The sequence below is a fragment of the Tyto alba genome, unplaced genomic scaffold (genome assembly GCF_018691265.1).
Source record: "Tyto alba isolate M040663 unplaced genomic scaffold, T.alba_DEE_v4.0 Super-Scaffold_38, whole genome shotgun sequence".
NCBI classification, from domain to species: Eukaryota; Metazoa; Chordata; class Aves; order Strigiformes; family Tytonidae; genus Tyto; species Tyto alba.
The window spans coordinates 20,053,377-20,066,310 of NW_024881313.1; the positions used below are offsets into that span (position 1 = coordinate 20,053,377).

Below are 12,934 nucleotides of genomic sequence, written 5' to 3' on the forward strand. Positions count from 1 at the left end.
TTAGAGGTTTGGTCTGGTGAATAAGAAATACCTTCTTGTACAGGATAAAAAGCAGCAATAAGAATAAAAATTCCCAAGAGCTTTCTGCAGTAGCATCAAGAATGGCATTATTTTATAACAGGAACTTATAGTTTCACAGTTCTGACAATGAGGATGTGCTTCACATAATTCTAGCATACTGGATATCTTTTGCCTCTTGTGACAAATTTCTCACAAATACACGTTTGTGTTTAGAGCATCAAGGGACAGATTTAACTTTAGTTAGGTTGGATTCAAGAGGTATGAAGCAAATACATGGTGAGTTGATGGAGGAAGCTGGCATTAGCTCCTTGAAAAAAACATAGAAGATTACCAAAAAAAACCACCAAACCTTCTAAATTCAGCTGCTGCAGTGCTGAACGATTTATATTTTCCCGAGAGAGAAAATGTACATTTTGAATATCCAAAATCAGAAAATATTAATTAATGTTGCTAGTGCCTTGTCTACTGAGGCAAAAACATCTATTTTCCAATCATATTTGTTTATTTGGAGCCTGGCCTACAGAGCAGGCATCTTAAAATGAACCCGAAGATTTTAAAGTATTTGCATGGACATTAAGAGAGCAAGAGAGGAATTCAGTCAAGTTATGGTAGTAGCTTCATTTGATTAAATTAATTGAAAAATATATCTGTCTGTCTTGTGAAACCATGAATTTGTTTGTAACAACTAACGTCATGACAGTTGCAGTTTGTTTATCAAAATTTCACTTAAGTTCCCTGCCCCTCTTTTTTTGTGGAAAATATATTTTTAGTTTGCTAATATATGTTCATCACAAGTCTGTAGAACACACCTTAATTTTTTATTTTACTATGGCTTTAAACTGTCATATGTACTGTTAAGGCCCACTTTTTCAACAGTGCATTTTTGCAGTAAAAGTGTCCATGGTCCGATGTTGCAATTTTATATTTAGAGCATCTGAAATGCTATAATATTCTTTTCTATCCTAAACACACTTGGAAATCAGTACATATGAAATTTCCAGAATGTTACACAGAATTTAGAGTTAAGAGAGCAGATAGCATACTTAGGTTACCAACTGACTGATTTCTAGCCATCTGTAATTGTCATTGCATTGAATTGTTTCTTCAGACAGTAGTTTTCAGAAACATGGATTTCTGGAGAAAGAATGAAATCTCGTAAAGGTTATTCAGTTACATTGAAGATTTGGAGAATATTTATGAATAGTGCACATTATCTTATTCCATGATCTTAAGACTTTGGGTCTGCAGTATATTTTTTTTGCTTAAGACATCCCAAGCAGGGTGAAAAAGGCATAGTTTGTGACTAACACAAGAGCTCAAGTGACTTTGAAGTACAGTTCAATTATTATTCCCAGGCCTCCTCTTTTTGAAAGTATAATAAATGACAAACAGATAAATTATTTAATGAGTTGAAGAGATTTTAACTGAATAAATTAACTTAATTTTTTGATAAAAAATAACAAACAAGATGAAGAATCAGTGAAAAACAAAAGGAGGCTCATATCCATTTAAATAATCAATATTATCTCTCTATATATAATCAATCCATACAGTCCTCATGGGCTACCAAACAGCATGAGGATAATGGTGAAAATTACTTTGAAAAAAAACCCAATGATCTAAAGATAATTAACAGTAAAAGAACTATCATGGAAGATGTTACATAGTGTGAAGACTGAGAATGAAAAAATGAGATATTGATATCTAGTTGATCAAATGCTGTGTTTCTTTTCTACATGAAAAACTTAACTTTACCGACAATTTTAGTTGAACATAGAACTGAAGGAGTTTTAATATGCCTTATTATGAGTGATTTATAGCATCTATTCTGGCCTGTATTCAAGAAAAGATAATATGTTCTTTTTATACTTGTGAAGAGGATGAAGGAACAGTGTTGCTAGAAGAAAATGTTATGTGATTTCTGTGGCTGTTTTTAGGAGCAGGAGTGCAGAATCAAGGTGCAGATCTACTCACAGGCTTTCCTGGCAAGGACAGGCTCAAAGGCACGGTTCTGTAACTCAAGGATTGTCAGGCATCATGGCATTAGATGGGTGGATAAATCAAATGGGAAAATAATAATTGTATATCAGTAGCCATATTAATAATTTACTCAAACAGAAGAGATCAGTGTCCCTAGTGTCTCTTAAATCAATAGCTGCATGGGGGCTTGGCAGAGATATTTATTTGTTGCATAATTTAATAGCACATGCCGTGGTATTAGTTGATGTCTCACTCATCAAGCAGCTGAAAGCAGGTCACTACAGTGGTTTCATAATAGTTTGAATTTATTAATTATGGGTTTGCATAAAGTCAATGCAAACGATACTGCTTATAGATCCACTTAGATTTTGATTCAGTTTGACGTAATGGCACGGCAAGGTAAGCTTGTGTTACCAGAGTGTGTCAAGAGGTGGGTAAGATCTTTACATGCAAGGGTGATGATGTACAGAATGTTTGTGGATCACTTTTCTGTGTGTACTTGCTTTTTGAAGACCAACTTAATATGTTATTTAAGATCAGGGTTGAGCATTGTAAACAAGAAAGCTTTTTTTTGATTGCTTTGTTTTTGTTTTGTTTAGGATGTAATTAGCAGGTGTCTGTTGGACTCAGCATTCAGGAAGACATGGCTTTGCATTTTGAAAATACATTTATTTCAGAGTCTATAATGATTTTTGCTTAAACTGTTGTTACTTGCTGAAGAGTTAAATATTTTATATTTATGGTATAAGCATCATGTGCTGTATAATCTTTTGGGGCAGAGATTGAACAGCAGTGGTTTACTGTATTCACTTCCATTTTGCCCTGGCTACATCCTTGCTCTTTACAACAGGATCAAGGTCCTGAGACAAGCTGGGATCAATTTCCTCTCTTCTGCTACCCATTCTTTTTAGGTTTCACTATTAGTGGGTCTGTTTTTATTATTTCTAATTAATGTATCTTACAACTACTGTGCATTTTTAGTTAAAATGGTTAAACATACCAATTTTAGTCCACCCTGAGATAAATGTAGATACCATTGTACTACTATCAGGCTGATTTTGTCTTCAGAAGTGTATTTTCTTCTGTTTCATAATTTCCTATAGACACACTAGTGACATTTCAAATTTCAGTTGATGATGCCCATTTTGAATTAATGTTCATTGCTATAAAATACTTCAAATGTTGTTGGCCAAGTTCTGTTTACATTGGTGAAAGTCTTATCCCAGTGAACTAGCTTGGATTTACACTGGTGTAACAGGAACGAACTTGGCCATTGCTCTGTTTTGTAAGAGTAATTCTGTGTATGTCTGATGTAGCTGTGGAAAGGTGGATCAGAGGAAAATGTTATAGTAGCTGTTACAGATTACCTTCTGTCTTCTAATCCTAATGTAATGCACCTTTAAATTTTTCCCTTTGTTTTATTGTGTTTTGTACTCATGGTCGATTTTTAAATTTTTATTTATTTATTTATTACTCTGGACAGTTTTATTTTCCTTTACCTGTTATTTCCTTTTTAACCTATCTTTACTTTCCCTGTCATCTGATAATTCTGAATTGTTTGTCTGTATATAGCTATAGACATAGATGCCACTGGCTTAGATGCAGAAGAAAATGATATTCCAGCAAACCATCGCTCCCCCAAACCCAGTGCAAACAGTGTAACATCACCCCACTCCAAAGAGAAAAGAATGCCCTTCTTTAAGAAGGTAACACCGACTTCCAAGCTCCCATCTGTCCACCTGCTCACCTGCACTGCGTCATATTTCTAGTCCTGTTAATTGTCTGCGTCCTTTGACAAGCCAATAACATGCATGCTTTGTTGTTCTTTGTTTCTTTTCCATGCTGCTGTAGCTAAGCAGAAGCAGAAATCGGTAAGTTTATATCAACATTACCTGTGTTTATCCTGCCACTGGCATCATTAGCATTATTACCCCAGATTAACAATGCAGTTGTTCTAGAATTAAGGAAGACATGTATCGAGCTGTTAGTGGATTCAGTACAAGAAAACAAACAGTACCAAGTTCAGTGCATCTGTGAAACTCTGCTACAGTACTTATCCTTTTTGATGGAATAATAAGATACACTTAGAAGACCTTCTAAAAGTTCAAGAAATTTAATTCTAACAATCCATATATTGCACCTCTTTAGTGCATGCTTATTCTTTCTACCTCTGTCTTTCTCAAGTTTTATTTTTCCTTGTAACTTAGTCTATTGAAATCATTATTGGAATCTAATCAGATACTCAGATTGTACTTAGAAAACAAATAGTCAAAACCACCATATTTTTAATTTAGTCAGTATTTAAACTTCAGCATTCAGTAGGTGCAAAATCTGCAGGTAAACAAGACGAGTGGAAAACCATAGACTTGTTTTGACAGTTTACTTTGAGTTTTTCCTGTTGTCATGTATAAATTATCAGCCAAATGTTCTTGCCATCCTTCAGTGAGACTTTTTTAGTATCTCAACTATTGGAAATTGTACTGGTGGTTCCCGGGAGAGCCAATGTCTCTCCGTAGATAACCCAGATAACTACAGAATTATGCAACTGTTACCCAGTTGCAGCAAACTGTAATACATTTCTAAGATCTTTCCTGGAATAAGTTGTCAAAACATTAAGTAGCAGCAAAACTATGCAGTGAAATACCACATTCTACTTTTTTTTTTTGTATTTAAATCTTTAATCTTCATAGCTCTTACTCATTTGATTTTAACAACTCACTTAAATCAACAGGTAACAGACTGTTATAGTGCTTATAAACAGTGCCAAGTGACACTGTTGCCCATGATGTGGATGCTCTCATGTTTAGTATATAAAACTTTTTTTCTCTCTCTTTTCTTCTTGAACTTTTTGAAATAATACTAGATTCGTCTCATTTCCAAAGTCACCAGTATTTGCTTCAGTAGAGTCTGTTAAGTACCGTATCATTCACAGCCTATTATGGAAATCAACAGCAGTGTATGGTTTCTTAGTAATTTCTTACTTAATCATATTTATAACTAAATATAAATGCTAAGGAAGAATAAGACATGTTGATGTGTATTGGATGCTGTCTGCATGAGCATCTTTCAGAGATGCAGCTTCTAGATAAACCATCTCGGACCTGGATGGTGGCTAGTCCCATCTCTTTCTTTATTCTGTGGTGCCTCTTTTCTTCCAATTCAGAATCCTTACTGGTTATAGTGGGTTTTGTAATAGCGACATTTACAGTAAATGATGGATGGGCACCCCAAACTAATCTGCATAGTCGAACCACAGAGCAAAAGCCAGGTGGTCAAAACTATGCTAGTTTTTATTCTGAGTTCATATCTGAACTTGAATCTGCAAGTGAAAGCTGTATAGCTCAGTGCCAGTTCCTTATAAAATATTAGACTCTCTAATGCTAAATTAAAGAACTTTAATGCTTCCATTTGATAACTTGTACTCAGTTTTCTGACAGTTTTTTTACTTCAAGCTGTAGAGATTAGAGAAAAAAAAATGCCTATTTCAACAGATTTTAAAAATAGCGCATATTCCATCAAATAAGGTGATTTCTGTGCTTTCCCTAATTTTTAAATAGTCGGTTAACTTCTAGCATGAATGCTTTTGGTTGAGTCAGCCACTTTAAGACAAAGATCTGTTGCATCAGGACACTTATGCTATAAGCACTTACACATCTGTAATGAATTTTTCTTAGGAACTATCTCTAACATGCTTATCAGATTATTTGTAATATTAGCAAGAACAGTGGAGGACTGCATTTTGATACTGGCACAGCATAATTGCAAGGTTTTGCTTTGAAATGTCTTGAGGCAGATTTTGCATTGTGTAAAATAAATTCATTTCACATGCTTATGATGCCTCGGGCACTGGTATTCATTCTTATGTTACTAATTATCTGGTGAAGCTACAGGTAACAAAAAATAAGATAAATTATGTTGCAAAACATTCGCAAATATTTTCCATGTTTTAGACTGCTTTAGACTGTTGCTTGTGTAGCATTTTGTGCTGTCACTGTATTAATGTCTGTCTTTGTGTTTTTGTGTTTCGGAATGTATATACTTATTTTAATGTTACTGTGAAACACCTTGGGATACGTTGAGTACTGAAACAACGAACAATGATTATTCTGTGATCTTGACTGATGTATTTGTACTATGTAGGCATTTGAAAAATAGATCTGATATACCTTTTTCCATATCACCCACACATTCCTGGGTTTGGATTTCAATCATTTTTTCCCCAAGACAAAGATAAACCAAACCCTCCCTTACAAACAAAAACTCTTCTGATAAGACTCATTCTTGGTGCTATATATTAAATAGCCATTTATTAAAGAAATAAACCCAGCTTAATTTGTTTATATTTAATTTTGATAACAATATAAAAATGTTCAATGCAGGCAATATTTTTATCTTTGTGCTTTTAAATACTTTTTATAAATTGTGCATGATACATCAGTAAGTAGTTTGGTGAATATCACACTAAGAGAATCCATTCTTGGGTGATGACAGGAACTTCCCAAAGTGGAAGGATTGCTATCCCAAGCTCTGTTTATGAAAACTTCTAGAAATACTAACTTGATCAGTCATTATTTTGATTTCATTTGCAAGTGAATTGCAGATGCAAATGTGAAAGTCAGACTATGAGTGCTCCCATGGGAATTTGCAGAGGTGTCACAATGTTTTGTCAAGCAGTGGGCAGATCTGAACGTAAAAAGGTGTGTTATGCTTTTCTTGTCCCTTTTGGTTTTATTTTTCTTTTTCATAATCTGCCTACATAAAATTTTGGTGGGAAACAGATGTCACAGATCTGGAGTCAATCATTCCAGATTATTAGCTCTTGGAAATAACCTTTTCAATTTACCAGTTAGGAATTATGGAGTGGGACATGTGAATGTCTGAAGAATAACAGTTTTGTTGCTATCCAGAGAAAATATGAAAACAGTAGGAAAACCAAAATTCAGAGAAAGCTTTTTCAAAAGTATTCCCTGAGCCTGTTATGTCCTTATCTTGTACTAGCAGTTTTCAGGAAAAGTTAATAAATCCATGATTCTTGTGTTGGTGACATCACTGGAAATTCAGAGTTTCTAATACTGTAAGTAATGTGTAACACTTTCTCTAGGTGCTGTGATGCTGAAAGCTTTCTCTGTTTTGCAGACAGAGCACATCCCTCCCTATGATGTAGTGCCTTCTATGCGACCAGTAGTTTTAGTGGGGCCTTCTCTGAAGGGATATGAAGTAAGTGATTGTTGTGAATGGTTTTATTTTGCCAAAAATATTGTTCTTCATTTCTATTTGAATGTTCAGAGGTAGTTAACCTGAAAAACTTAATTTATATCATGGATAAAAAATCTAGACAGCTTTTACTTCTACTAGACAGCTGCTTATTTGTATTTTATTTCATACAGAGTTCAGATTAAGAATAAATTACATTCCAATCCTGCTGTTCAGATATAAGATTTACTGTCAACTTTATTACATACTAATATTAGCATCAAGTATTATGAATTTCCTATATGATTATTAATTTGTTGTTTCTTTGTTTTGTTGTTTGCTTGTTTCTAGGTAACAGATATGATGCAGAAAGCATTATTTGATTTTTTAAAACATAGATTCGAAGGGCGGTAAGTACCTTGCAATGCAAATCTGCTGGAGTTCAGATCCTGTTTAGATACTGCTAGGTTTTTAATAAATAATTGACATTCTTATTGTATCAAATTAGGAATGACAGCTAATTCCATGATCAGTAGACTATAGTGTGGATCGGAAGTTTCCTCAGCAGAGAGCACTGAGGTTGTGTTGGAGTGGGAAGTGTTCAGGGTCATATGTACGTTGAGAGCGGAAAAAGACATGTCTTCTTCTTGATGACTGTGACATCCACACTCCAAATTGCTAGATAGATATTTAGAGATTTAATAAACGTGTACACTTAAAATGTTATTTTGCTTAAGTATTTTCCAAGTGATACCTCATCAGTGCTTCCTGGGTTCTGTACGAGCTGACAAGGGCCACCATTCCTCCTCAGCTCTAGTTCCTTATAGTGGCATCTAACTTTGAAAGAGTGATATGAGATTCGGACTACCTAATGTATATAATTGTCAAACTCTTCATCGCTCAGGGTGGGAGCTTGGTTTGACAGTAGTGCTGGAGTCTATAATGGGAAGTCTGAAAAGGACTGCTGGGGAGGGGGGCAGCCCCCTACTTTGCTGAAATATGGTTGTCCTTGGTAGCAGAAAGGCTGCACTTCTCTGCATTTAGATCTGAGTGCTGTTACAGCCTGACCCTACAGCACACTAGGCAAGGTCCAATCTGATTTGTATTTGAGCCTCCAGACATTACTGTAGTACAAATGACAAAATAAAAGCATGTTCTGTAATTCAGACATCACAGACCCATGGATCAGAGGCATCAGGTGCACTCTCCACATGTGATCATATTGCTACCAGATCAAGCCCCAGGTTAATATGTGCCAGTGAGTTGGCATTTAGGGGGAAAAATTGATAAAACAGGAAGGTCTTGTTATATTATCTGTAACTTCAATGAATGTTCTATTTAGTTTGGAAGTGGGCAGAGCAGTAACACTATTCTATCTGTCCTACTGCTGTCAAACTTTCAAGAGGGAGCTTGAGGTTTTCTGTCAGCAGCTTCAGCTCTTCGGATGACAAGACACTGTGGTTTAGGCTTTTGGATTTCCTCAGTCAGAATGATGATGTTGATACTTAATCACTTACTAGTCCCTCTTTCTATTAGTCAGGGTTATCAAATCTTAAATATGTACCTTCAGAACTGAAAGTTAACAAAAAAATGAGTGTTACAAGCAGAAGAAAGTTATTGCATCTTTATGTCTTAAAGTATTTTAGAGCATATCTAATTTTAAGTTGTAGACCAGATTATGGCAGGGTGATTCCACTAACACTGTTAATACTATTGATGTCTGTAGTAACAGATTTGAGACATCCCAAACTTGAGTAGCATTCTGAATTGGTACTCAAAGTCCTCAACAAATTTGTACAGGAGGTTCTTAGATTCATGCTACTGCTTTCACTGCCACTCTACTGTAAAGCTGTCCCCACTCTCATTGCAATTATATTGCTATATGAACATACATATCCTTTGCTTTGAGAGCATACTCATTATTTCTGGTGTTACACATCTCAAAATACATTAAAATGACCTTTAAAAGATGTTAAAAGATCTTAACATGAAAACCAGCATTTTTAAGCTGATAAATCTAGCTTTGTTCAATATACCATAATTGTATTTGAAAAAGGGAAAAATTATTTTCTATAGAATCTAGGAAGGAAGACTAGTAGGAAAAAAAAAAAAACAAAAACAAACACCAAAACAAAAAAGCTGTAAAAGTTTGTAGTGTTCATCAATTAGCAAATAAAGATAACTAATAAGTACCCCAAATTATGTGTTAGATTTCATTTTAAGACTAGTGGCCTTATCTGTGAGAAGCTGTGCCAGAAGTCACAGCCTTTGGTTATGTTTTTAGCTCAAGTTAAATCATGCCTAAATTTCCAAATTACGTTGCTCATCAGTATTGGGAAAATAATTGTGTTTTTCCATATTAACTTCTGGCTTTGTTACATTTTGAAGGGTTTTAGATAAATATATACACATGTTGAGCTCATTGGGAAATGACCTATTTGGTTACATTTCAGATGAACAGCATCTGACTGTGCTTGCCAGAGAGTAGCCCTCCCTGTTCTTAGCAAATCCATTTCCGCCTTTTAAATTGCAAGTAAAATCATACAAGGAAGAACAAGGGAATATCATCAGTCTGATTTAACTCTCAGCAGTGGAAAAATGTGACCCCTAAATCTCATTAGACCAGAGAGTTTGAAAGGGAATTTATCCAAAGGGTGCATTTTGACCCTCTAAAGCAAAACAAACCAAGTTAGCTGTTTTCCTAGGAAGAAGAATATGCAAAGGGTTATGTAGCAGGTCAGTGCAAACAACTGGAAGTAACCACTTCTTTTTTGGCTGATCTTTTCTCATAAACACAAAACTGAGCCTGCTAGATACTTAGCCCAGAGTTTTCATTTGAATGCTTCTCTGTGTTACAGTTCCCATTTTTAGGTGGCCTACATACTGTTGGATGTTTCTGGAAAATTATAGGTAAATCTTGCACTCTGTTAGAAAACAAATGCTAGTAAGCTGAACAATAAAAATAACCATTACGTGGCTGTACTAATTTCTCTGCTAAGCCTTGCCTTTACCATTTAACTGTGCATATCCCTATGTGCCTTATACATATGGTTAAAGTAAGCCAGGTTGTCATTTTGTATGTTTCAACAAATTAATCAAAATTAGGGAACGGAGAAACCAGCCTATTCATACTGGGGATACTGGTGCAAATTCTAACCACGTCAGGCCTGGAGCCCCCAAGGAAATCCCATCTTCTGCGGCACGTCTCTGTCCTCCTGCCTCCCCTCTCCCCAGACACATCTAGCTTTGCAGTCAGGGGTCATACTAAGTTTCAGAACTGTGCAGAAAGGGGGATGTCTTATCAATAGTTCTTGCAACAGTATTATTTAGCTAAAGTTTCTTCTCTGTTCACATTGTACAAAGCATATTGTGCTGCTGAGGAGAACTTGTTTTCCTGTAGTCCTAGCCATCTTCTAGTGTTAAGCCAGTCTCTTTTTCTCCCCACATCCCTGCAAGATGAATAACATTCTTTTCTATTTTACTGTATTTTCTTTTTTCAGTATATCAATTACACGAGTCACAGCAGACATTTCGCTTGCCAAACGCTCAGTATTAAACAACCCCAGTAAGCATGCGATAATAGAGCGATCTAACACAAGATCAAGCTTAGGTAAGTGCTTATAATGATGCTATCTACAAATTGACTGTAAAGTATACTACTTTCTATTCATATCTGTAAGCTAAAAATAGCCTTCTCTCTGCTGTGAGAAAGTCAGAATTCAGAAATCCTGGCACTGGAAATTATTTTAAAATCACTACCAGGTAAATTTCATATAGTGCTGATTTTGGTTTATCCTGCTTATGTTCAGTTTTCAAGTTTTGCTGTTTGCCTCAGTAGGGAGAAATTGCCATCCCTCAGGTAAATAAAATCTGAAGAGATGTTCTTCTGGTTAAGTAGAAGTGACTGTTTCAGAATACCTGAAATTATATGGAAATTATTGATATTATGTATTATCTTTGATAAGATTACTAGTAGTGATAGCTACTGATATTGGACCTGATAAGAATTGCCAAAGTACACATCTTCTGAATTTTGTATCAGTTTAAATGAATGCTGAGGTTGGTACAAAAAATGAAGAATGGAAAAGGGGAGATGTTTTTAAAAAGCTATATAGCTAGGTTCATAGCATACATAACCATCATCTTACATGAGTTTTTTTTTACTGAAGCTTGTCCAGTTGTATACATAATTAAATGTTTATTTGCCAGAAAGAAAAACAAGCTGAGCTGGGAAGTTGAAACTAAATGTCACCATCTACAGTACAGGTGGTTACACTGGAGCTTGTGCTCTCAAGGTGTCCTTAGAGAAAACAGGAAAAGGAGGTCACTTTGGAGTCTCAGCTTATGTGGACTGACCTCAGCCTTTCCTCTAGCACGAGGTGTATTATATCGCTGGCTCATTGCTTGTGTAGAGATACCTGGAGGTAGCCAAGATGAATCCTGCCAAGAGTCTACATACTTGTGTTAGGGCGCTCAGCTGAGGCACAGGGACACGCAAGTTCAAGACCCTGCTCAAACACAAAAAAAGAAGGAACCTGAACTCAAATGTCCTAGATCTCAGGTGAATGCGACAGCCAAGTTTCTGTCTTTACAAGGCTGCAGATTTCTCTTAGTAGCCTTTGAGAGAGCTTGCTTTCCCCCAAACACAGGATTGTATCTTGAAATCTTGTAAATTGTGTGGAACGGGAAAGGAGTCTCATTCATCCTACTAAATGGGTTCTGTACCAGATTTATAACAAAATCTCTGAGTACACCTGTACTTTGAATATTTAAGATTTGTCTAATATAGCTGTCCTTCTTAGAACAAACTCTGCCTTAAAGAGTTTGACTTCCCTTTCTTGAAAATTTGCTTCTTAAAACCCTCTTAGAACAAACTCTGCCTTAAAGAGTTTGACTTCCCTTTCTTGAAAATTTGCTTCTTAAAACCCTTGCTTTCAGCTATGTGGAGGCTGTGAATCTTTACTGGCAGGTAATCTGATAGCTTCCAAGTATGTCTTATTTTGTTTTCAGATATCAAAATTCAATGTACTGTAACAACATAATGAATATCTTTACACACATGAATATTCTTCTCTATGAATTTCAGTCTTGTCACCAAAGTTTGTTTAGTAATCTGATGAAAAGATAAAGTGTCATTTGTTTTGAATAGAACTGAAAATTGATAATAAGGATGGAGGTCACTGAGTTGTGGAACAAACAGAACCATGGTGATTAATTTCCCAACCTGAACATCAAAGAATGTGCAATTTTGTGCAATACTGCACAAATACATGCAGCAGTAAAAAGCATATCATCTATTGCTTGTGCTAAAATATTTTCATACATGTAAAACAGCTATCACAAAAATTTATACAGGAAAAAGAATATATTCAAAATAAATGCAGCCCAATAATTTACACCTTTATCTCATGGAGAATCTTTCCCTTAAGAACAGCAACATCTTTTCTTTGGGTCAAGGCATTTTTTTGATAGAGATATTTAAAATGGAAGTTCTGACAGAACCTTGGTTGGAGACACCCAAAAGATGACAGTGATAATGTATATATATAAATATGTGGATAGATAGATATGTCTCTCTAGTTTTTGCAGCAGGGCTATTATTATCACCTGAGATTTCCTGCTATATATCAGGTTTTCAGTTGCTAATAATTGTTCTAAAAATCAACTGATTTATAAAATAATTTGAATTATCTTAGGAAATATTCGTTAGAGCAACTAGGTCATTTTAACAATGAATTTA

The 12,934-nt window shown here is 35.3% G+C and overlaps 1 protein-coding gene across 10 annotated transcripts in view; it reads left to right on the plus strand.

The window, feature by feature from the left end:
• The window catches only part of CACNB2 (calcium voltage-gated channel auxiliary subunit beta 2), a 257,249-nt gene that overhangs the window by 223,606 nt on the left and 20,709 nt on the right, over nucleotides 1-12,934 (plus strand). For 9 of the 10 annotated variants that reach the window (XM_042802216.1, XM_042802218.1, XM_042802219.1 and 6 more), the window contains 4 exons: nucleotides 3,574-3,707; nucleotides 7,138-7,218; nucleotides 7,546-7,604; nucleotides 10,695-10,804. In XM_042802216.1, the coding sequence (XP_042658150.1) occupies nucleotides 3,574-3,707; nucleotides 7,138-7,218; nucleotides 7,546-7,604; nucleotides 10,695-10,804 (384 nt within the window). Of the gene's footprint in view, nucleotides 1-3,573; nucleotides 3,708-3,852; nucleotides 3,873-7,137; nucleotides 7,219-7,545; nucleotides 7,605-10,694; nucleotides 10,805-12,934 lie in introns of all 10 variants that reach the window. The other variant, XM_042802220.1, reaches the window with a different exon arrangement.